Consider the following 25,372-nt stretch of genomic DNA (forward strand, 5'->3'; position numbering starts at 1 on the left):
TTTGAAGGGGGGCCATGAGGCTCCAGTCTACCCCACCCCCCCCACCCCAAATTCAGGCCAGGCAAATCCCAGTGTGCTTCCTCTCTCTTCCCCTTCTTTTCCTGCAGACAGCTGTCGAGGCAGGATGGGGCTGCATCAGCCCAGCCCCAACCGCGTAACGGATTTGACCCTGAGAAATAGAAATTCCCTAAGGCATTCCAAAGTGGAGCACCTTCATCTGATCCCTCATTTAATGGATTTGTCAGCCACTTTTAAAGCGCTCTGCAGCCATGCATATGTCACAGCACAGCTGTAGAGCGCTTTCAGGGGGCTGATCATGCAACCAAATGTAACTTCTGTCTGCGCCCTTTATTACACATTCTGTTAGGATTGGTATTCTTGAAACTTAGTGATGAGGCACTCTCCTAATAAAAATATATGCAAATCCTACCAAATACCTGGGAATACCTAACATAAATTTATTTATGTTGGCCCTGTGCTTCAATGGAGGAGTATCACTGACTGTGACATCACTTTATTTTTAACTGACAGTGACAACATTTTAAAACTTAAAGGAAGGATTAGTTTGGGGCTTGTTTTGTCCTGAGTGCCCTCTTTATCATAGTTTCTAGGGACAATTTAGTGCTTGTTGCTATCATTGAATGCATATGCTGTTTAAGATCTTTTAACATCATAATAAGATTTCATCAATATTAGGGCTAGAAGGGACCTCGGAAGATCGAGTCCAGCCCCCTGCTGCAGGGGCAGGAAGTCAGCTGGGGTCAAAGGATCCCAGCAAGATAAACATCCAAATGTCTCTTAAAGGAGTCCAGAGTAGGTGCTTGCACCACCTCTGGTAGCAGTCTGTTCCAGGCCTTGGGGGCTTGGACAGTAAAGAAGTTCTTTCCTATGTCCAGCCTGAAACGGTCTTGGAGGAGTTTGTGACCATATGATGTTGTCATTCCTTGGGGTGCTCTCGTGAACAGGCATTCCCCCAGATCCTGATGTACGCCCCTTATATACTTATAGGCGGCCAGCATGTCCCCCCTGAGCCTGTGCTCCAGGCTGAAGGATCCCATGGCTCTCAGCCTCTCATCACAAGGCCTGTTCTCCTGCCCTCTGATCATGTGCATGGCTCTCCTGTGAACTCTCTCAAGCTTCTCCACATCCTTTTAAAATTGTGGAGCCCAGAATTGGATGCAGTACTCCAGCTGTGGCCTCACCAAGGCTGAGTACAGCAGGAGGTTGACATCCTGGGATTTGCTAGAGAAGCATCTATGGATGCAAGCCAGAGTTTTGCTTGCTTTACCAGCTGCAACATCACATTGGTGGCTCATATTCATCTTGGGTCAATCACGACGCCCAACTCCTTTTCAGGCGTGGTGCTAGCAAGTGTAGCACTGCCGAGCCTATAAGTATGCTGTGGGTTTTTCTTCCCAAGGTGGAGTACCTTGCATTTTTCAGTGCTGAACGCCATCAGGTTTTCATCCGCCCATTTTCTGAGCCTGTCAAAGTCGGCTTAGATCACCATCCTGTTCTCAAGTGGACACTTTACCCCAAAGCTTAGTGTCATCGGCAAACTTGGCCAGTCCACTTCTGACACCAATGTCCACATCATTAATGAAGATGTTAAAGAGTATAGGCCCAACAACAGAACCTTGGGGGACCCCACTGGTCACAGCGCAACATGATGATTGACTTCTGTCAACTACCACTCTCTCTGGGTCTGACCTTGGAGCCAACTGCCTAACCATCGGACTGTGATGTAGCCGAGGCTGTAGTTGGCCAGTTTTTCTATGAGGTGATCGCGGAATACCAGATCAAAGGCTGTTTTAAAATCAAGATATACGACGTCGGACTTTTCTCCCTTGTCCAGGTGATATGTCCCCTGGTCATAGAAGGAGATGAGATTGGTCAGGCAAGACCTACCTGCAACAAACCATGCTGGCTATCCCTCAGGATGTCGTCATCCGCCAGTTTGTCAAGAATGGTCTTTTTGATAATTTTTTCATAGATTTCATAGACATTAGGGCTGGAAGAGGCCTCGGAAGATCGAGTCCAGCCCCCTGCCCAAAGGGCAGGAAGTCAGCCGGGTTCATAGGATCCCAGCAAGATGAGCATCCAGTTTGCTCTTGAAGGTGTTCAATGTAGGCGCTTGAACCACCTCCGGTGGCAGGCTGTTCCAGACCTTGAGGGCTCGGACAGTAAAGAAATTCTTCCGTATGTCCAGCCTGAAACGGTCTTGTCGTAGTTTATGACCATTCAACCTAGTCATCATCCCTTGGGGCGCTCTGGTGAACAAACGTTCCCCCAGATACTGGTGGTCACCCCTGATAAACTTCTAGGTGGCCATCAGATCACCCCTGAGCCTGCGCTTTTTCCAGGCTAAAGAGCCCCATGGCTCTCAGCCTGTCATCGTAGGGTCTGCTTCCCTGACCTCTGATCATGCGCGTGGCTCTTCTCTGGACTTTCTCAAGCTTCTCCACATCCTTTTGAATTGTGGAGCCCAAAACTGGATGCAGTACTCCAGCTGCGGCCTCACTAAGGCCGAGTACAAGGGGAGAATGACGTCCCGGGATTTACTTGAGAAGCATCTATGGATGCAAGCCAGCGTTTTGGTCGCTTTACTAGCCGCAGCATCGCACTGCAGGCTCATGTTCATCTTGTGGTCAATGATGACCCCCAAGTCTCTTTCTTCCTTAGTGCTAGCCAGCATAGCACTGCCGAGCCTATAAGGATGCTGCGGATTTTTCTTCCCAAGGTGGAGAAGCTTGCATTTATCGGTGTTGAACACCATCAGATTCTCGTCCGCCCACTTGCTGAGCCTGTCCAGGTCAGCCTGGATCACCTGCCTGTTTCCTGGTGTGGATGCTTTGCCCCAAAGTTTGGTGTCATCGGCGAACTTGGCCAGTCCGCTTCTGACTCCAGTGTCCACATCATTAATGAAGATGTTGAACAGTATGGGTCCAGGGACAGAGCCTTGGGGGACCCCACTGGTCACAGGACACCACAATGAGTGACTTCCATCAATTACTACCCTCTGGGTCCAACCCCGGAGCCAATTTTCCAGCCAGTGGATTGTGGAGGACCCAAGGCGACAATTGGCCAGTTTCTCCAAGAGGTGATCATGGGAAACCAGATATCCCCCAGATCTTCCAAGATCTTCCCCAGGATTGAGGTCAGGCTGATGGGCCTGTAGTTCCCCGAATCTACTTTCCTCCCTTTCTTGAAGATAGGCACCACATTGGCCTTCTTCCAGTCTTCGGGCACTTTGCCTGAACGCCATGAGTTCTCGAAGATCGGTGCCAGTGGCCGAGCTATGATGCCTGCCAGCTCCTTTAGTACCCTGGGGTGTAAACTGTCTGGGCCAGCTGACTTGAAGGTGTCCAGCCTCTTAAGGTGTTCCTTCACACGGTCTACATTAATGAAGGGTAACAATTCTCCCTCATTCTGGCCATCCCGTACCATATTGAGTAGGGCCGTCCCTTGGGGCTGGTGAAAAGCTGACTCAGAGAACCCATTAAGCAGATTGGCTTTTTCCTGGGCATTGTTTGTCATTTGTCCCATATGGTTTAGCAGGGGTCCAGTGTTACCTTTTGCTTTTCCTCCGGCTCCGCACATATCTAAAAAAGGACTTCTTATTGTCCTTGACATGTGTAGCCAGGTGGAGTTCAGTCGCAGCCTTGGCTTTCCTGGTTCGCTCCCTATAGGTCCGGACCAGTCCAGAATACTCCTCCTTTGAGGTGGATCCAATCTTCCATTCTTTATAGGTCTTTCTTTTTAGATGCAGGAGATTCACTAGTTCCCTGCAGAGCCAAAGGAGCTGCTGCTGGGCCCTTTTGCTGCCTGTCGTCCGAGACGGGATAGACACTGCTTGTGCTTCCAGGATCGCTCCCTTGAGGAGCAGCCACTCATCCTGAACTTCCCTCCCTTTTGGGTCGTGGTCCTTTAGGGCCTCGCCAACAAGCCTCCTGAGCTTGTCAAAGTCAGCTTTCCTGGATTCGAGGACTTCTGCATTGCTGACTGACTTGCCAGCTTTATGGCAGATGGTGAAGGTGATCAGTTCATAGAAGGATTAACCCTGAGGAACAATTAAATTAATAGCTAGGCTTCCAGGTTGTTTTGAAATTGTAAATACAGGTACTCCTCACTTAACGACCTGTTTAACGACCGCGCGGACTTACGACCAGCTCTCCGAGCAGTCGGTATTGTACGAAACATATTGTGGAAACAGCAGCGTGGCATCTCAAGCCAAGGCACGCAACATCAAGGGGCTCCTCACTTATCGACCAATTCGCTTAACAACCTAGTCGCAGAAACGGAACTCGGTCGTTAAGTGAGGAGTGCCTGTATATTTAAAAAATGTGTTCAACTGATACCTTATATATAATGAGTGGCATTTCATTTTAATTGTGGAAAAATGCGGGTTTTGGGGGGGGGTGTTAATAATAGAATTTGGAATTTTTAGAGAGACAAGTAGGATCCCTGGTTGTAATATAACTCTGATAAACTGCAGAATTATTCAGGGTGACTATTAGTGTTGTTTTATCTAATGAATGAAAGTAAAAAATCTAGCCCAAAAAACAAGCATACAAGTATGATACATTTCTAGTTGGTGTATAATTTTAAACCATATCCAGGCAACAGACTGCTTGTGAGCAGTCATAAAATTATAGTTTTCAGCCAGAAGAGTGTTTCTTCCTTTCATCTTGGAGAAAAAATGTTCCAAGCCACTTCTTAATCTGATATCCTAAATCCAGCTGAAAGCATTTTTTTTTGTTCATTTTGTGCTTGCCTGTTGCATAATAACATCCATTCATTCTTTTGTCAGTATTGCTACAGATTTGCTTAACTTCAAGTATGCAAGAATCTAATACTTGTGAACTTCTTCCTAAATTTGTATTTATTGCTACCATTGTTTCTAATCCCAGAAAACAAATCACATATATTAATATTTTCCAGGAAAAGAGGAAACTATTACATATGATGAATGGAACAGAAAAATTCAGGGACACTTTGAAAAGCTGTTCTTTGTCTCGGAGAACCCATCAGACCCCAGTGAGAAATATCCAAATCTAGTTCATAAGCGTGGCATATATAAGGACAGCTACGGAGCTTCCAGTCCTTGGTGTGATTATCAGCTCAGGCCAAATTTTACAATAGCAATGGTAGTGGTAAGTAAAAATGCTTCTTCAGATTTACTACTCCTTTTTTTCCTGCTTTAATTGCACTGAACCAAACCTGCATCATGATCCATTCATGTGGGGCTCACCATAGAGAATTATGACTTAGAATGTATTTGATAGAGTAGTGGATTTGTCTTTAAGATTCAGTTTCAAATTACCCTTAAAGATATAGTCTCTTGTAAGACTTGCTTAATTATGTTTGATTTTGCTGCTCAGTATATCATTAGAATAAATGCAAAAACCTTTCTATATTGGAAAAAGTGTTTGAGTGGGGTTATGAAAATTCTCTCTTTTTTTTTTTTTTGGTAATCTCTTCTTTCTTTATGAGTTTTTTTTTGTACGGAGTCCTGATGGTATATTTGATGCTGAATACACAGAAAATCTTTGGCTTTCGTTTTTCTGTAGATAATGAAAACAGTAAAATAAAGCATTAGTACCGTGTTACCCAATAAGAAAACAACGTATTTCAAACATTTTTGTGTGTATTTTTCTTTTTAAATGAAAAAGGAATTGATTAAATTTTGATTATGCTATCAGGCTCCTGAAATGTTCACTCCTGAGAGAGCTTGGAAGGCTCTGGAGGTAGCAGAAAAAAAACTGCTTGGACCCCTGGGCATGAAAACTTTAGACCCAGAGTAAGTATTTTACAGATTAAAACTGTATGTACTGTACACTCTAGTTCAGTGATTTTTTTTTTTTTTTTTCAGCTACAGTGCCACATCACTCTGGGGTGCCTTTAAGATTCTTTCAAGGGTGCTGCAGGGTGTCAAGTAAACACTGTATGTAAACATGATTCACAAGATAATCCATAATGTTAAAAACATTCTGAACTGTTGTGGCATTTCTGAGCTGTTTGCAAAAGAAATTATTCTATTTTTCCATAGTCAGAAAACCAAGTGAACACTAAGAGTGGATATTTATCAAGGGATGTCTTAAGTCTGATGAGAGGTGCCTTGAGTTTAAAAAGGTTGAGAACCACTGTCCTAATCGTTTAACCAGATTCCCTCACAATAAGAATGTCTTTGATACATGGGGAAGATCTGTTTATAAAGAAAGTCTTGCATCTGATTACTTTGTGTAATTAATTAGCTGGCAGATTCAATAAATTCACTCAGGCAAAATTAAAATCAGTTCAGTTTGATTTTAAATTCATTTAGAAAGGCACCATTTCATTTTGATTTCCTGACATATATTCCATTCTACTCTCTATTTTTTCTCCCATTAGAAATAAATCTGTCATAGAAGTTCCAGGACTGCTTTCAGTCCATAACTGCAGTATCTGTTATTGAGGCTCTGCAGTCCATATATTGATGCAATAAGTCTCTTGTAATCTAATCATTGACAAATGTTCTGTAAAGTCAGAGGCATACGTTCATTTGTAGTACTACAAAGATAGCTATGTGGGAGTCCACATGTGCAGCACCCCCTAGCTAGAGTGCTGCAGAGTTGCTTTAAGACATTCAGTGACATGTTCCTTTGCTCCACCCACCCCAGGGGAGCCTTTCAGCAAACCTGACACTGGCAGCCTGCCCTTTCTCCAGCTGGCAGAGGGGAATGGGGGGATGGGGTTGATATATGATGTTGCTCCAGGAAGGGCAGAGGACAGGCTGCCTTTCACAGCTGCTGCTCCAGGACCTGGACCAGACTGGGAACAGCAGTCATCAGACCCATTCCTCCACTCCTGCTGTCAGTGGGCCAAAGCATCCTTCAGCTGTTCCAGCTGCCCCACAGTGCAAAACCAGACCCAGCAGCTGTCTGTGAGGCAAGGGTGTGCCTTAGCTGACCTAGCCATGCAGAGCCAGCCCCAACAGTTGTCCCAGCCATCCTCACTAGCAGGCACAGCTCTAACATCTGGTGCTGCCTTCACTGCATGCAGGAGGCATCAGCTGTTCAAGTTGCTCCTGTGAAGGCACCAGCAACTCTTGACTACAGCTGCAGGGATGAAAGCTGTCCTGTTTGAAATAGAAACTTTTTTGTAGTGGATCCACCAACATGGGTGTCTGGACAGTCACCTTCTGTAGCGCTATCAGGGTGTATATAGTACTACAAATGTAGTGTCCAAAGCCTGAGTAACAGGTATTTCTCTGAACATGTTTCTGTTCTTTTCTACGCACTCTTGAGTATAAGTTATCTCCTCTAAAATTCATATTTTCAATTATTTTCTAATTTTTTTTTCTAATTTTTTACAGTGATATGGTTTACTGTGGAATATATGATAATGCCCTAGACAATGACAACTATAATGTTGCTAGAGGTTTTAATTACCACCAAGGACCTGTAAGATATACATTTCCTAAATTTCACATTAAATATTTTTGATATCTCAAACTGGCAGCAATTTGATACAACCTCTTTATAACTTTGTTTAGGAATGGCTTTGGCCCATTGGATATTTCCTTCGTGCAAAGTTATACTTTTCGAAGTTAATTGGTCCAGAGATATATGCAAAAACTGTATTTCTGGTAAAGAATGTTCTCTCTCGCCACTATGTTCATCTTGAGAGGTAAGTTATTTCACATATGTACAACACGTTAGGGCACAATAGTAGTCCTAGACCCAAAGTCCAGTTATATGTGAAAGATGCACACGGACTTCCCCTGCCAAATGTTTTCACTAAAGATCTACAGAATAAGCAACAGAGATCTGATGTTTTCTGTGTAACATTCACCATCGTGCAGAATGCTGTAAAATACTTCTTCATTAATTCCAGCAAGCCTTTAGAAATGGACTACATATTACTCCTTTTTTTAAAAGCTAAATATTGAAAGTTTGGCTTTATCCAGAATGAGCAGGGGGTTTTTTAATTGTTACATATAAGAGTAAATAAAAAAAGAGAAACAAAATGTATGCAAAACTGGACAGCTAACTAGAGCTGTCTTACAAAAATTGGATTCAGAGACAAACAAATGTAGGTATAATTTGAAAAATGTCAGCGTGTTCAAAAGTGTGAAAATGGAAGCAGTTTGAAAACTGATAACAGGTAAAAATAATGTAAGCAGATAACAACATCTAAAGTATACAGAACAGGATTACAGTTTCTGAGCTAGTTTTGTTAGGTCTTCTGACTGTGCAAATAAATCATAGCTACAGAACGACTTCAAAATCTTTATAATCTCAGTATACTTTTCTTAAGAAAATTTGAGGCACTTGCTCTTCTACAGCAAATATGGCCTTTTTTTAAAAGCTCCTATGCATTTTCTTCTTGTTCTCCACTCTAATTTTTTAATTATTCCTCTCTCCATCCCTTCCAAAGGCATTTCTAGATTAACAGAAACCCTCAGTCTTACACACCTTTCAAATAGTCTGCTCCACAAATGTATCTTACCAGTACTGCAGGCACGTATACTTAGTTTTACACATTAGTATCCCAATTAATTTCAGGTGGACAGCTCATGACAGATTGCTCTGCACAATCAGGAAGATAGTCTTTTTTTTCCCCCCTTCTATTAACAGGAGGGAAAGGAGTTTTCAACCAACTCATCTGTCCAGCCATCATCTCCACCCCAAAGATGCAATGACTAGCCAAAAGATAGAACTAGTAGTACTGAAATATATGGCACTTGGAACTCTATGATAGATAAACTTGTTGTTCTGTTTTTCCTGTATTGTCCTTGGAGTCTAATGGTAGTGATCAGCATTTCCCTTGTGGTGCAGGATAGTTTCTCAAGTTCATTATTCTTCTGGAAAAAGAAAGTGAAAATCTTGCCCAGTTTTAAAATAGCACTGTGTTCTCCTTAAAATATAAACCTGTATTTCAAGTTGTTATAAAATTTCTAAGTAATACAAATAAAAGTAGCATTCAAGCCAAGAACCTGTATGCATATGGAATTACACAGCCAGCATCATTTTCTAATTTTCCTTAATTTTGAAAGCAACAAACCTTATAGGGATGCAAAAGAACCTGTACTTCAGTTGTTACAGGCTTTTCAGACTTGGATCGATCAGTGTTACTGTGAAATATGTACATTCTAGTACCAGCATTATCATTTATTAATGCTGTCTTTATCTTGCTGCTTAATACTTCTGTAACATTTGTTATGTTTGGTATTTCTTTTTTGTGCAAATATATTTATACAGCAGTTAGCTCCTCATATGATTTTAGCTGCTTGTTTGTATGACTGTCTTCTAAAACGTTTTACAAGAGACAATTTCTGTTATTTTCTGTGACATAAAGCAGCATTAATTTTTTCTTTTTTTAATGGTTTTATATTAGATCATCTTGGAAGGGACTTCCAGAGCTGACTAATGAAAATGGGCAGTATTGTCCTTTCAGCTGTGAATCACAGGCCTGGTCAATTGCTGTTATCCTCGAGGTTCTTTATGACTTGTAAACATTAGCACTTGATTGCCTAGTTAAATTTGCTATCTCCTTGTTATAAGGCATAGTTGAATAATTTGCTCGTAGTGTAATGAAAATGTCCTGTTTTGCACAGTCCCTTTAAACAACTATGACCTAATTTTCAAACATGCTGAGAACCCACATCTCTCATCCACCTTACAGTTTTTGTGGGTGCTCAATCCATTTGAAAATGAAGCTATTAGGATTTTAAATTGTGTATATAGCTGCAATGCTTCTTTAGTACAGAAACATTTTAGAAAGCAGTGACTCTGAGAAGGTGTGCAAGCACATTTTAAAATGGTGCCTGACTTGTAGACATTTGGAATTTTAAAACATATTGTGGCTAGCCAGCTGTTAAAAAGGCATGTGAAATAATTTGGACATATTTTAATTTAAATCAAATGGTTCCAAGGTCTGAGTCTAAATTCACAAGGTTCTCTTTTTCCATGTCCTCCATTAAAGTAAATGGTTGGCGTGCACACTTTACTGGGGAGAAAAGATTAGACTTTGGCTTTTCTTAGTTTCATGTGATTTTATGCTGCAGTGGTATATTTTAAAGATGAAAGTGTGATTTTTCTGTCTGCTGAAGAGTGTGTTTGTATGTGTGTTTTACTTAACTACTTCTCAGTGTTCAGTTGAGCACTCCATCAAATGACAATGAAAATAAAGTTTACAAATAATATAATAAACTGCTTTTATGGAGGTGTATATAAAATATTCAGTAACGTTTAAACTTGAGGGCTCTAACTCTGAGCAATGAAATGGGTATAATTCTGTGCAAGTACCCTTTATAGATGACTTTCATGTTCTGGACCACAAGCCAAATTTTGTATTTTAATTTGGCTTAAAATACACATCTCTTGGTGCATTGTGTTTTTACCAATATGAGGAAACCAGAAGAAACAGATCACAGGACATGCCTCAGGTGAGGTCAGAGGTCCAGAAGTCTACAAGCTTGGCTGCTGACTGTAATGAGTTGGAAAGAGTGACGCATTCAATCCTGCCCTTGCCTCAAGTGAAATCCTGCTTCCACTGAGGCAAACAGAAAAATGCTTTTTCAGTGAGGTGATGGTTTAACCCTAGAAATAGAAGACGACAGGTTCTCAAAACCTCTTATGCCAGTAAAAGTGAAGATACTGAGGGCCACCTGTCATTTTTATGCAACCTGATTATTCAGGGAAGTCATTTGTTCCGTAGTGGAGATGCAGTCCATTGCTCAAATCTGAAAATGCTGGGTAGAAGTTGTGCATTTGGAATTCTAAGTCTGTATCCATTTGGATTTTCTGCTATTACCCAAAGTAATGAATGAACAAAACCCAAACTATAATAACATGTATAGAATCACAGCAGGAAATAAAGAGCTGCATAGTTAGAAGAAATGTATTGGCAACATGAATTGAAAACGCAGACCTGGCCTACTTCTTAGTTTGCCATTGTTACATCTGGCATGTCATATTAGATCCATGGTTTAAAATTTTCCCAGGCTCTTTTAAAATGTGGTATTCACACCTATTTAATCCCTGAGTGTGTACCATTTTTACTCAAATCCAAAATGACATTGAATTTAAGATAACCCTCCCCAATAATTAGATTCTGTACATGGATAATCTGTTATTTATTAACAATTTTCATGTAAAAATCTAACTATCGGAGAGTCGTCATCAATTCATATGCCACAGTGGTGGGCAAGGCAGGGGAGGGGGGCAAGCAGCAGGCAAAGGAATGGCAGGGGTAGACTCCCCACACTTTGCTCTCCTCCACCACACCTGTCTTGCCTGCCACTTGCCTCATCCCAGTGGCTGCCCATGCTCAGCCACTTACCCCACTACCTCATGCCTTCCACCCCTTGTGCTACTTAGCCTATGCAGAAACTCTGGCCTGGAGCAGAAAGCACAGTGGCTTCAGCCCCAGCCAAGCAGCAGTGGCAGCTCTGACCCTGGGTCAGGGATGGAGCTGAAACCAGAGCAGGAACTGCAGCAGCTCCCCTGCCATTATGCAGTCTCCCCTGTGCTTCCCCCACTTCACCTCTCCCCACAGTGCTCTGCCCCCTGGTGCTATCCACCCCATATTTTCCTCCCCCCTTTCTCCCCCTATACTATAAGGTCTATCCCAAGTTGGGGCCAGTTGGAGCTGGAGCCACAGCAGCCACCTGCCCTGGCCATGCTCAAGTCTAAGATGACATTTCTTTCTCCTTCCCTCCTCCCCCCCCCCCTTTCCTGTATAGTGTGTAGCTGAATAAACTTGTAGAAGTAACTTTAGTAATTAGATATAGGTCACTTATGAAAGTGTACTATTAAATTTTATATTTTGTCTCTTATTCCAAAAGTTTCAAATCATGGAAAGTAATAGTTAAAATAAAATTTCTCTCTTCCTTGTGTTGTAAGCTTTTTAAATAGATCCTCTGGGATTTTGACTTCATCTAATTTTACACATTATGTGAAAAATTAAACATATAAGTAAAATAGGAGTGATTCACTATTCTAGAATATACAGAATTAGATAGTATGACTTTTGACAAACTTTACTTGACAAAATCAGCAGCAGCCCAGTAAAAGAAAATGCATACTGTTTCAAATTAGCTTACTATGTTTATCTCTTTTTTTTTTTGTACATTTAAAAACTAATAGTGTCTGAACTTCCCCAAATGTTGATTATACATGAAAGATGTAAGAAATTCTATTAATAGCTTTGACTCTTGTTGTATTCCCATAACACTGTAAATTCATTTCTAATTTACCATTGAAGGTATATTTCATCACTACTGTGGTTTAGAAATAAGGAATATTACAATGCATGTCATGTTTTTTATATTTTTCATTTTAAAATATTTTGAAATTTGGAAGTTTGAAGAGCTATGGTTGTATTAAGTAATTTGCACAGAATAAGGAGTTGTATACATTGCAATAATAGTCTTTAATATAGGAAGTAATCTGAGAGAGATTATTGTGCTCTAAAACTTTCCCATTCTATCTTAATTGACAAAAGTTGTGTGAACTGCATGGTTGACTAATAAAGTGCACACTTTTCATTTCTAGTTTATTTTTTAAAGCTTAAAATATTTAAAAATAGAAGTTACCTCTCTACATGGATATGTGCATATATAATAATTACAAATTTTGAAAACTGATGCATGTTAAATGTATTGCTTCTGCTCTGATTTTAATTGAAGGCAGCTCTAGTAACAGATAGACATTAAGGCTGCTTGCAGACATGGGGAAAAAAAAAACAAAACAACGCACTTTACTTGAAACTCAACACGCTCCTGTGCTGAGCCTAGTGCATCCCCCAGAAAAGCCAGCACCTTTGATCAACCTGGCTCTGCAGCATCTGTATTGATCAGGCACTTTAGTGGGACTTTTGTAGCACTTTTATCTAACAGCTGATTTGAGTTGGCTATTAGATAAAAGTGCCAAAAAGCCCCGCTGAAGCACCCAGTCAATACAGACGCTTTTGAGCCAGATTGAAGTAATGTGCTGTTGCTTCCCGTAAAGCATTTTCCTTCTCGCCTGCCTCCTTTCCCTTCCCTTCCCCTCCCCCCCTCCAAGTCTGCAAGCAGCCTAAGAGTCAAACAGGCAGATATTTTTGTCATGCTTTGGACTAGCCCAGGGAAGCAAGAAAACTAAGATTTGAAGTTCCAGCTTCTTCCTTCTTGCTTTCATCTCAGATATTGTCAATATTTTTAGTCTAGCCAGATCACCTAAGACTGAAGGGAGAAAGTCACTGTTACTGTTTTTCATCTTTTCCTCTATACCTCTCAGTGGATTTACAACGGCTGTTATATAACTTGCAATTAATATGGATGATGGAAAAGGAAGGGAAAAGCTGGTGAGGCTGGGCTTTGTACAAAGTAAGCTGTGTATAGCCAAGTTATACTCCCTTAGGAATACTTGGTTGTAACTTTGAAATGTTATTTCAGACTGCAGTCACGCTATTGTATGATATACTCTAAAACCAACAATTACATAAACTTATGGTCAGCGAAATACCTACTTTTGTAGATAAACTGAACAGGGACATTGGATCTCAGTCATGAACCACTGCATACTCCCTGGTCCATAAACTATGGAAAAAAGACCTGTTTCTTATTTTTCAACTTAAGGATATGTTCATTATTTATTATTTCTGTTTTTATTCAGCTCTTGCCTTAACCATTTTGCTAACTCACGGAAAATATGCAAGAAGGGAATCACTCTGCCACTGCTTGTTGTAATATAAAAACTGTAGGTTGCAGTCTTGTGTCCTCTGTGTGTGTGTGTCCTATTATAGCAATTACTGACTTTAAAAAAAAATACCATTCTTCATCTGTCTGTAAGCTGCACAAAATAAAAGTTTAACCAAGTTGTGTGCATTTTTTTTGTAGTTAATCAACACATAGTAAGTCTTAACTATTAGACTGAGCTGTCGCAAAATAAGCTCAGATGTCTGTTTATCATACACCAGTATCTCTCCATGCAGATACTTAGCATGCAATAAATCCCAGGTAGCTTACTTCACTTGTAAAGTGGAAACTTTTGAAATCTTTACATGACCAGTATTTAGCTCACTTCATGCCTGGAATGTTTTCCATTTACCAGCAGGAAAGATTTATTGGACCATAAGGGGAAATGTCTCTTTGTGAGGAAGAAATAAAAATAGAAGGGCAGCTTTTCTCCATCTTGCCTGTATCCACAACGCACATAGAAGTTGTGTGTGGGTACAGGAGGAAGAGAGAATTATTTTCTTCTTCTTGCCATTGCTTTGCTATTTGGGGAAGAGGGGACAAGAAGAGAAAATGCCTTTCATGGTCCTCCCCTGGCCAGAAATTCTGCTGCAGTTGGTAGTCCAACCTCCCTACCCTCAGAAGGCTCATCCCCATGAGTGGGAACACACATTTCCCCAGGGACAAACAACAACGGTACAATATGTGCTGGTGCTGCTTGTCCCCAGTGAATGCCTGGGCACGTGTGCTCTAGCGTGAGGCACATTGCCCCAGGTGGGGTAGGGGAGGCTGGAGCCAGCAGCCTTACTTGGGCCTCTAGGGGCCTCCAGGGGCTGCAGCCACAGCAATCCTGCATCAGGGAATCTGGTCAGTAGCTGGATCATGGCTTCAGTTTCGAGTGGTGCACGCTGTCATTATGTGCACCACCCTGCTTTTTTTAGGTGTGGGGTTTTTTGACGTATGCTTGTCTGGATGTGCCCAGAGATGGTGTTAGAGCAGTGGAAGCCATCATACAATTAGGTGGGGCTCAGCTGCTGACTTCCATATTTAATTTGACTCTGGTTGTTTTTTTATTTACAAACTATTTTTATTTGTAACTACTGAAAATTGTTTCTAGAAAATTTCATCTATTATTTTAAGGTTTATGAAGCGTCTCCAATGAGATCTGTCTGGAAAGAAACTGAAGTTAAAGACAAAGTCCCCAACTACAAAAAGAAAAAAAATATATAAATTATAACATTTTGCTTTACAGAAGTCATACTGACATTTAACAAGCTTCTAGGTATCCCAGTACCCTTCATGCTCTGATACCCAAAAGCTTGTCTAGATGTATCTCAACCATGCCCGTAGTTCAATAAAAGATAGCACTCAGAAGAATTCTTGCCTCTTGCAGATCTGGACCATCACAGCAACAATCACTTCAACAGTACCAGTGACATTGTTTACATCATTGGTTGTTAGTGGTAATGCTAACTTTTAGGTATATCCCCAAAGCTCAGGTAGCTTGCGGGGTAAGAAGACTGGGACCTTGGACCTTCGATGCTTCTAAATTGCTATCAGTCCCTTAAACGGTGAAGAAGCGATTTAGTCAATGCCTGTAGGCACCCAACTTGGTAACATGGTAAATTACTCGGTTTTCAACAAAATTATTGCACTGAAAAAAATTGTGATTTGAAAAATACCTTAGGACCAAAACTTTGTGCTCAGTTCTAGTTACCACTTTATTGTAGTTTTCTAATGAGTAGACCATCATAAATCTTTTCCAAGTTCCTAGTGATCTGAAAATAGGTGTCTGAAAATTCTGGTATAGTTTATAAGTTCATAATCAGTGACATATCAACTGCTACATTTCAAAGAGTTTGCCTAGTTTTAATACTGTTTCCAGTTACCATTCACTCAGACCAGAGGTGCTCAACCTCCAATTTATGGGCCAGAACCAGCCTGTAGGGGTCCCCATGGCTCTGCACATTTGGTAGCTGAGGAGTTCCTCAACTGCTGCCAAATTTCTAGGCCCATGGGGAAACCCACATGCAAGTAATATGTTAGAGGGATGTGCAGGTAGGCTGGTCAGAGGTGGTACAGGGCTCAATCTAGCAACACAGGGCCCCAGAAAGGTGGGGTGCAGTCCCAATCTGGCAGCATGGGGAAAAGGAGCAGGGCCTGGACCAGCCCCACATCAGTCATCTGGCCTGCAGCCCCAAAGAATTGAGCACCACTGACTGTACATAATACAGAACAGCAGTTCTCAAGCAGGGAGCTGGGGCACCCTAGGGTGCCACCGGATCACTTGAAAGGTGCTACAAGGTGGGAGGAGATAAGCAGATAAATTACGCAGCGCAGGCTCAGGCTTGCCCTTCCCTACATGCGTCTCCAGCCCTCTCTGCAAGGAATTAAGCCCTTCGATATATCCGTTAGTTTTTGGAGCTGGCTGCCTCTCGATTCACAAGCTATGGGGGAGGGGGGCTCCAGTCCAGCGGGGCTGAGAACCACCGATACAGAAACAAGCTCCGCGCTGAGCCCCACACTTGCATCGATTCATATTTGCATTTACCAGTCTAGTCCATGTAAACTCTTCAAACTCCAATACTGGATCGTCCAAGCAGCAGCTCCCGCTGTGAGCCAGGTGCTAGTGCCTGGGCCAGGTGCATCAAGATCTAGGCAGGCCGGTGCATGCGGGGGAAGGCCTCGCCTGTTACCTGCATGGCTGCGGCGTGGAGGGGCTCCACCCCACAGTCCTCTTGTGGACAAGGGCCCTTAATCACACACGCTGTATCCCTGTGGGGAGGCTAAAACGTGTGCCTTTTCTGGGGCAAGCAAAGCAGCTGACTCCTACGTCTAGCGCAGCTGGCACGCGGGCGGCTGTTCCCGCCGGCGGGGACGTGAGGCAAGGGAGCATCTCCCCTTCTGGTGCGCTGCTTCTTAGCAGCCAGGAGAGGAAACGCGGCCCGACCTGCAGGCTCCCGCCACCCCTGGGCCCCCGGCTGCTGTCCTGGAGGCGCCTGCGCGGAGCTCAGAGGTGCGCGGCGCCCCCGCCCCGCCCCGCCCCGCCCCGCAGACCGGGGCTGCGCCGAGCTCCCCGCCCCGCCCCGCCCCGCGTCCGGAGCAGCCTCCGCGGAGGGAGGTCGGTCGGTCGCAGGTGAGCCCGGGGGGTGGAAAGCTGGCGGCCGGTGTAATCCGGGCTGGTCAGCCCCGGATCTGATTCGCAACAAGAGACGCGGGCCGGCGGTGGTGCGCCGGCGGGAAGTGGCAAGCCATTCGCCTAGCCGGGGTGGCTCCTGGGCAGTGCCAGTTGGGAGGCTTCGCAGACACTGGAAGAGGAGAAGGGGCTTGTCCCTCTGGAGGATCTGGGCTTTGCTGTGCCTCAGTGCTCAAATCGGGATCTAACCGGATTTGTTGGCCTCTGGCCCTTGCAGCACATTATATAGGCCACACAATTGGCAGGTTCATAGATTGTGAGGCTGGAAGGAACTTCATCGGGTCCAGCCCGGTGCGCCAGGCAGGTGAATGGTGCGATACATTTAGACCCACTGCATGTGCAAAGTAGCAAACGCACACGTTGCTGGGTAATCTAACAACAACGGTTGGATCCAAGGCACGAGGGTGGCCATCATAGAGGACATTCTGGTTCTGGTACTCGGTCCTCTATTGATATGAAACCCAATGCCTTTATGTCCTCTTTTTTCTCTTCAAGAAAATTTGGAGGAAGCTCTCCTCAAGAGAAAAAATAGAGGACATAAAGGCATGGGGTTTCATTTCAATAGAGGACAGAGGACAACCGGAGTGTCCTCTATGATGGCCACCCTATGCACAACCCATGCAGTTATGCCTCTTGCCATGCCACACAGGTGACACAGCTGAGAGCCCCTCAGGTGCAAGACCCTCCATCCTAGCTGCCAGAGTTTAACCACCCCTAAGCCCTGGGGAGTCATCCCTTTGGGTACCTGCAACTGGGAGATCTCTGTCAGCTGAGGGGCTTCCAGCCATAGGGGAGACCATGCTACGTTTGCAAATTAAAGTTCAGTAGCAACCAGCTAAAGTTAGTATACATTTTTGAGGTTAAACTTTATAGCTGATTGGAGCTTTTGTGTTGTGATACCAACAGATTTTTTGGCTGATACCAATTTTTAACAAGCCATACCAGCTGATACCAATGTAATTGCCAATATGCGGCTTGACAGCATGGAGAGCAGTGTCCAGTTGCTAAGTCTTGTGCAGGAAGGGGCAAGGAGGGTGGGGGGGCAGATTGAGGTCCCCACAGTGAGAAAGGAAGTGGGACTGGGGCAGGCACTGCCCAGCTGGGGCAGAGCAGTGCGCAGGACAGCTGCAGCTTGTCCAGGGGGGTCTCCCAGCATTGCACACATCCTGGGAGGACGTGGGGGACATGTGCCCACTGGATCTGTGCATGGGGCAATGGAGGGCTGCCATTGCTGACTGGGCCCAGGGTCAGCACTGAGCTCTTCCCAGTGGAGGGGTTGGGCCAGGCTGCGCTTGGGTCAGGTGGCGGTGGTGCTGGGGGAGGGCTACGGCGAATTTTGGGGTGGCTGTAGTGCCCCTCCCACTGCTGCTGCCACCTGCCCTGAGCACAACCCCCTGCCCAACCCCCCACCAGGAAGACCCCAGCACTGTTCCAGCCCACAATGGCAGCCCACATTTGCCCTGTGCACAGATACAAGGGGCACATGTCCCCTATGCCCTCAGGGAGTGTGCAGTGGCGGGAGCCATTCCCCCTTCCCCTCACACCCTGGATGAGCCGTGACTCCATCCTGTGCACTGCCCCGCCCCAGCTGTGCAGAGCCTGCCCCATTGCCAGCCTCCCTCCCTCAACATGGGGGCCTTGGTTTGCTCCCCCCACTCCTTCCCCCATGCCTCTTCCCCCACAGCACACTTACTAGCTGGACGCTGCTCTCCCTGCTGCTGGGCTGTGCTCCTGGTTACCTGCATGCTGTGTATATCAGCGATATTATAGGCCACATCAGCCAAAAAAAAGCTGATTGCCAATAATGTCAATTTTCCTTTTATAAATACCAGTACAATATGGACCGATGTATCAGTGCACCTCTGTGATAACTGCTTTGCCTGTGTAGCTGGTCCTAAGGTAATTGTGTAATTAACCCATTAATTGCAGGATACCTGAACATGTAGAGGGGAAGTGTGTACAAAGTTATTAGCATGCAATTAACTGGCAAATCCCCCACAATAAATTCAGACTGGTCTCAGGTACAAAGTAGTTATCACACCATAAAAATGACTCTCCAACTATAAAAGCCAATCAGCTATAAATTTAGTGCTTGAAAATGTGCAACAACTCCATAGCTGGCTTCTGTCCAACTTTAATTTGAACATGTAGCAGGGCCCTTTGAGGTCTAGGGTTTGCTGCAAGACCAAATGCTCAAAACTGGATCAAACTGGTCAACTGTTTTCGGTGCCGCGGCAGTTTTTCAGTGCCGTGGTGAGCAGGGTGACCGCCCCAGACACAAAAGTGAAGGGGTACCAATAGGCACTGCCCAGCTGAAGCATGGTGCAGGACAGAGCCATGAGCGGCTTGTTTGCGGGGGTGCGGGGACAGAGGAGGGGCGGCTTCTGCCACTGCGTGCACTCGTGGGCAGGCATGGGGGGGCGTGCGCCCCCTGGATCTCTGCACAGGGCAAGGGTGGGCTGCTGCTGCGGGCTTTGCCCCAGGCACTAAATTTTGTTGCTATGGCACTGTCTGTTTTTATTTATTTGTTTGCTTATTTAAAGCAGCCTTGGTTGGTTATAGCTTATTAAACTTCCAAAGTGACCTAAAATCAAACTTTAATTCTGAGTGAGGGTGTCCACACACAACTTGAATGCAGTGGAATGGAAGCACTTAAAGGGATAATGCAGATAACCTTTGCCTAGTAGCTGTTCCTCACCTCTGCGTTGGCTAGGTGCTTGCCAAAGAATTAAAAAGCAGTAACTATAAATGCATATAATTTAATTGGCTTGGCTTTGACCCCAGATGACTTTAGCATAATCAGAACTTAGTGTAAATCCCATGTTATGAGCAGTGTTGCCAAGTCCACTAATAGTGGAATCAGACTTGTTTTTTTTTAAAGTCACTTTAATTTTTTGGGTTACGAGTTGATAAGCATCCCCACTTCCCTCTTTTTGAAATGGGTTGGGCTTGTTTTTAAAGGCAATGCTGCTATTTTTTTCTCACGAGACTTGTCAACACTAGTTATGAGCATGAGCACTCCTGTCCTGATTTTTGAGCTGCTGTCTCGGACCTGGTACATTTCAAGCAGGTAAGTGTTTGTGTGCAGCGGACTTGGACTGAGTTTCAGGTTTGTTAAGGAAACCAGGTGAATTTTGCCCTGTTCAAAAACAAATACTTTGCAGGGCATTAAACCTTAAGAAAGGGGAGGTGGGTATGCTTAATAAATGGTTGGTTGGCTAGTGATCCCAGCTTCACAGCTAGAGACCTCATTCCTGAAAGTTACTGAGCATCTCTTCAAAGATGATGTTTCAGTGGGATTTGAGCATGATCAGGATCACCAAGTTAGAACTGAAGTGTCTTGGTTGGTTGGTTGGTTGGTTGGTTGGTTTGTTTGTTTGTTTGTTTGTTTGTTTAGGCCTGTTCCAGAAATAATGGAATAATACAACTTTTCAGTGTGGCAAAGTTCAGTTATAATGGGGAGGAAATGATTTATTTTTAAAACCCTGGTAGGGTGGATAAAGTTCAAGGAGCCAGAAGCAGCTGCAACTTTTCTGATATTTGATTGACCACATGAGTAATTCTGCTACATGTCTTTTATTACTGGCCTTTGAATTTAGCAGTTAAACAGTTACTTTAAATGAACAGTCTAAAGTGCTATAACACATACCAACAATATAATAGATGGTAATGATAGAGCATTTATAAATCGCCACATCCAGGCTGGAGTTACAGGTACAAATACTTGATCAGGATACTTGGAACTCAGCTAGTGAGGGAGATTCTAGCTGTCCCATGCTCCTTGGCTCCAGCAGATTCAGCTCATTAGCAAACAACCCATCTCCAGTGTTCTGTTTTTCACTCTCTGTTTAATGGATTCCTGGATATTTGGTCCATGGTTGTACATAAGATCATAATCAAACATGTCATCACCTAATACAGGGTTTTTCAACCTTTTTTAATAAGTGTACCCCCGGCAGTCCCCTTTTAAATAAGCGTACCCCTGGGGGAGGGGTGGCGAGCGGGCAGGTGGTGACCAGTGGCAGCATGGCATCTGTGTGGCCCTGCTCTCGCCCCACACTGGTCCTGCTCCTGTGAGGCAGTGGCGCAGGGTGACAGCACTTCGTTCCCTGCGTACCCTCTGGGACCTTTCAAAGTACCCCCAGGGGTACACGGTTGACAACCCCTGACCTAATACATATTGCATTTCCTTAATATACTATAACATGAGTCCTACAAATTTTTTTGCTATTCACTTTAGTAACTGGGATTTCACACAAGGCAAGTTCCAATAAAGCGGGATTACTGGAAACAGGTGGTGGGAAAATCACTGTGGGAGAAAAACTTATAGGGAAAAACTGAGCTCCTGAACAGTATTAGTTGTTAATGGATTGACCTTAAGCTGCTGCTGAGTCTTCATGTCTCATTTACATCTCTGTCAACATATGCATGGTATTGTTTCCTTTGACAGTAGAACACTTGGTCATGTTACTGTGCAATGCCTCAGCTGTAATGAACCTATTAAAGTTTCCTGCTTTGCTAAGGACTACCTCCTCCCTTCACCATAGGCCTGCACTGCCTATAGCCCTGTGGCAATCAATGTCTTGTTTCTGGTACTGGTTGTGTATGGCTATGGATGTTTGAGTAGTACACCACCTTCCCATCTCATCTGGCCTCCTCCATGCATACCTGCTGTTTAGGAATTAATAAGCCTGAATGATCTCCCCTTTGCTATTCTGTTGGTCCAATTTATCTTCTATAAAAGTACTTTCAATGTCTTGTCATAAATAGCACAATATTACAATAATAATAAACAGTGTAGTTCCTAGATAGTACTTATCTTCCTAATTTACAGTGTGTAATTTACAAAGAGAGGTGAGTATCATAAATCCATTTTATAGATGGGGATACATGGCATTTTCTGGGGAGAGACTACACTACGATGAAGAATACATGATGGAGTGTTTTGGTGTCAAGGTTTTGTTGATGGTGAGTTTAGATGGCTGCCTTGCTCTCAAAGGAAGAAACTGTGGCCACAAAGAGACATTGCATTTGTCCCGGGATAAACCATTTTATCCCATAATGAAGTGTGATGGTTCAGACATTCAGGTTCGTTGTGCTGGGATAAATCCTAAAAAGGTTCATTGGATAAGAAGTACTAACAGTTTATCCCAGAATATTGCAAAGTACATCTAAATGGCTATCCTAGGATTGCATCATTGAATCAATGGCAGAAAAGCGGCAGTTCATTCAGTCACTCACTAAATCTTGATTGAAGGGGTAATGTGTGTACATGCCAATCCCAGCATGTTTCCATTTGGGATAAACACAGGCACAGTTTGTCCAAGGGCAAATGCAAAGTCTGTCCTTAGCCTGTTTGAATTGAGTATATGGTACCAGCTTTGTTTGTCTGATGCTTGGCAGCAGTTTGGAAAAGGAAATGCTGCACATATTGCACATTACAAATTAGCATTTTGATTCAAGACTAGCTAGTCTGATCTGAGAAAGTATAAAATAAGGAAGTTTTAAAGATTTTTTTTAATCAATAAGAATTCACTTTTTTTTCTAATGACAAGCATTTTTAGTAAGTGAATGAGCTGACATTCTAGCCTGAAGAATGTTGACACATTAAACAGGGGGGGGAAAAATGGATTGAGGCACTTGTGACAGAGTTAAAATTTGTAGGTTGCCTCCAGAGTTTCAGAACTAGCATTGGGACTCTGGTGTATGGATAACTAGGAGGAACTTCAGCATGTGTTCTCGTTAGCTTGCAAAGAGAAGGCATAAAGCTAGTTTGAACTAATGAGGGGTTTATAAGAGTGGTGATTTTGAGCTGCCAGAAGAGAGAGAGCCTGTTGATGGGCATGCAAGTGGAAACTAGATGTCAAAAATTCAAACTTATTGGAAAAGTGTGAGTTGGGAAGATAGGCAAAGGAGATTAAAAAAAAATCCCAAAGTATATTCTTTCTGATACAGATGCCATTTTAGGGTCATTTAAATTGTAGTGCAGAGCATACTAAACAAATGGAGCCTTATTGAAAAGAGCTTTAATAGAAGTAAATGTGAAGGGGGTTTTTGTTTTTTGATTTAAACAAGCACAAAAGTTGGTTTTAAATTTCAGGTATAAGGGCAAAAATGGATCAGAAATTTTAAAATGTAGAATAATGAAAGCAATGAGCAAAAAAATGGAGGAGGGAAGGGTGCTCTTCAGTAATCAGTCATGCAGTCAGTTGCTTTAGTGAAAAACAGCTTGCTCAGAAAGCATATAGTACCTTTTTAAGATTCCTGCTTCCATGAATAAAATGTGTGCTGTAGTCCTTGTTTTCCAAAGAACATTGAAAAAGGGAGAAAATTGCTTCTTCAAAGAAATGCTAATCTGTATTAGAACTAAGGTGATAGTAAAGTGTTTCAGTTGTTTATCTGGCCCCATTTTCCTGGGTCCATTTCAGTTGTTTGCTGGATGTTTTTGGACCAAATTGAGGGACTATTTATTATACTTAGTGTTGCTTGAGCACACATATATAATATGAGGAGTAGTTATCAAGACCACTTTGGAAATGGAATATCTAGTTTATATATAGATCTTGGTTCAACAAATGTATGTATTAGTATCATTTCTTCCTGTATATATTTCCTTTTGAATCAATCATAATTTTAATCTATTAAAATAATCCCTTATGTTTCCCACTTTGTCTTCATTAGGATGAGCAGAAGTCTTATCATTCTACCTTGGGGATATTTGACATATTCAATAATATTTATGTTTTTACTCAATATGAAAATCTTAATTATTTGAATTAGAAAAGAGCGGGCCAGACGTACCCAAAATTCTTACTTACTGCAATGAGAATCTTGATGTACAAGTAGATTTTTAAGTACCTCTGTTTTATAATTGTTTGCTTTTCCCCTGCAGATGGAAGTTTGGGTTTTCTGGCTCTTACTTTTTTGTGGCGTATTTTCTGGAGAAGTTCTTGGTTTTCCAAATGGAGGAGTCACCTCAGCTTGTGATTCTATGCCACCAGGACATGGTAGCTCTGTTCCACAGACCACCTCAGCACCTTACTATATCTCTGTATCCAACACCTCCTTTGGTCCTGGAGACAAGATCATAGGTAAACCAGAACTGAATGATTTGGGGTGCTTCTAAGTGATCTAAATGAAAATAATTTTTAAAAGATAAGTTATATTGTCCTTTTAAATATTCAAGAAGTTTATTTTATCCCAACCCTGTGAACATATAGTGGATTTGTTTAATATTATTTAAAATCTTGGAGTCCCTGTGGTTCAGTGGTAGAATCCATGTCTACCGCACAGGAGACCTGGGTTTAATTTCCAGACACATACAGCTACAGCCATGGAGGCACCAAACATCTGGACTCAGTCTGGTATTTGGATTGTTTCAGTGGCCTAAAGGGAGGATGGAAGGTCTGAGCAGCTTCCACTCCTCCAAAAATTCCTCTCCAGGCATATGCATTGAAGGTCTGGATGGCCTTCATGCATACACCATGATCCAGGAGGATCAACGGTTGCCATTTCAAATCTTAGATCCCAGCCTTGTGAACTTCTGCATTTGTATAGATAATAGTTCCTTTGATTCTGAGGACTAAATAATGAAGTTAAAAGTTTAGGTGGGTGTTTCTGGGATTGGTGCCTTCAAGTTTTCTCCTTTGCCTCTTTTGTCAAGTCACCAAAACAGCCAATCCCAGAAGAATAGGGTTGAAATGAACAAAACAAAATTCGTTATCCGAAGTAGAGAGACAGAGAGACTCTTGGTTTCATCTTAATGGCTGTTTTTTTTATGCAATGTGCTGCACAAAAACTAAATGTGATGTTGTACTTCATTCAGTGAGAGCAATCTCCTTCAATGGTTTTATATTCTGAATTCCAGCAACACAGGTGCCAGATGAAGTCCTAAGGGTATTCACAGGGAAGTGCCCTCAGTGTTTTTCGTACCATTTGCTGGGTAATAATATGAAAGGATTCCACACCTGTACAAATAAACTAGTTCTTTATTAAGAGAACTGTGTACAGAGATGCTGCAACTTTATCTACCATTGCCAGTTACACATATGCAGCCTGCCTTCTCCAGGTCCTTCTCTCCTACAACCTTATTCCTCCTTCTAATTTCTAAGTATGCTTTTTATCTTTCATTTTAATAATTTATATTGCTGCATCTTCTCTGCAAGCATTTTCTGTCTTCCTGGACCCATGGATTACTAGTATGAAGCTTTAAAGATATAATCTTTACCAAAGGTCCACTGCAGCCTTATAGGTAGGGACCTACTTAAATCACAGTTTTGTGATTTATGCGGAAACCATGAATAACAGCGATCTCTGTGAAAAATGGCATTGGCTGTGATTCCCCAGGAAATCATAAATCCCAGGAAAATAAATAAATAAATAAATAAAAATGCTGGCTCCCCAGCAGGACCCAGCAGTTCTCACTGCTGCTCTGACCCAGCCTTGCAACCTGCCTTGGGAAGGAAGGTACCAGC

General features: G+C 42.9%; 2 protein-coding genes across 7 annotated transcripts in view; both read left to right on the forward strand.

Moving 5' to 3' along the window:
• The window catches only part of AGL (amylo-alpha-1, 6-glucosidase, 4-alpha-glucanotransferase), a 55,264-nt gene extending 41,420 nt beyond the window's left edge, over nucleotides 1–13,844 (forward strand). For all 3 annotated transcript variants that reach the window (XM_019479074.2, XM_006278803.4, XM_014599681.3), the window contains exons 30-34: nucleotides 4,942–5,153; nucleotides 5,703–5,800; nucleotides 7,355–7,442; nucleotides 7,535–7,668; nucleotides 9,379–13,844. In XM_019479074.2, the coding sequence (XP_019334619.1) occupies nucleotides 4,942–5,153; nucleotides 5,703–5,800; nucleotides 7,355–7,442; nucleotides 7,535–7,668; nucleotides 9,379–9,496 (650 nt within the window). In that variant the 3' untranslated portion in view covers nucleotides 9,497–13,844. The remainder of the gene's footprint in view (nucleotides 1–4,941; nucleotides 5,154–5,702; nucleotides 5,801–7,354; nucleotides 7,443–7,534; nucleotides 7,669–9,378) is intronic.
• A 2,889-nt stretch (nucleotides 13,845–16,733) lies between these two features.
• LOC132243264 (putative ferric-chelate reductase 1) overlaps nucleotides 16,734–25,372 on the forward strand; it is a 32,676-nt gene continuing 24,037 nt past the window's right edge. For 3 of the 4 annotated variants that reach the window (XR_009462388.1, XM_059728074.1, XM_059728073.1), the window contains exons 1-2: nucleotides 16,734–16,838; nucleotides 23,791–23,989. Coding sequence is in view for 3 of the 4 variants with exons in the window: in XM_059728074.1 (XP_059584057.1) it covers nucleotides 23,791–23,989 (199 nt within the window). In the remaining variant the exon portion in view is untranslated. The remainder of the gene's footprint in view (nucleotides 16,839–23,790; nucleotides 23,990–25,372) is intronic. The other variant, XM_059728075.1, reaches the window with a different exon arrangement.

The sequence above is a fragment of the Alligator mississippiensis genome, chromosome 5, assembly GCF_030867095.1.
Source record: "Alligator mississippiensis isolate rAllMis1 chromosome 5, rAllMis1, whole genome shotgun sequence".
In the NCBI taxonomy this organism is placed as follows: Eukaryota; Metazoa; Chordata; order Crocodylia; family Alligatoridae; genus Alligator; species Alligator mississippiensis.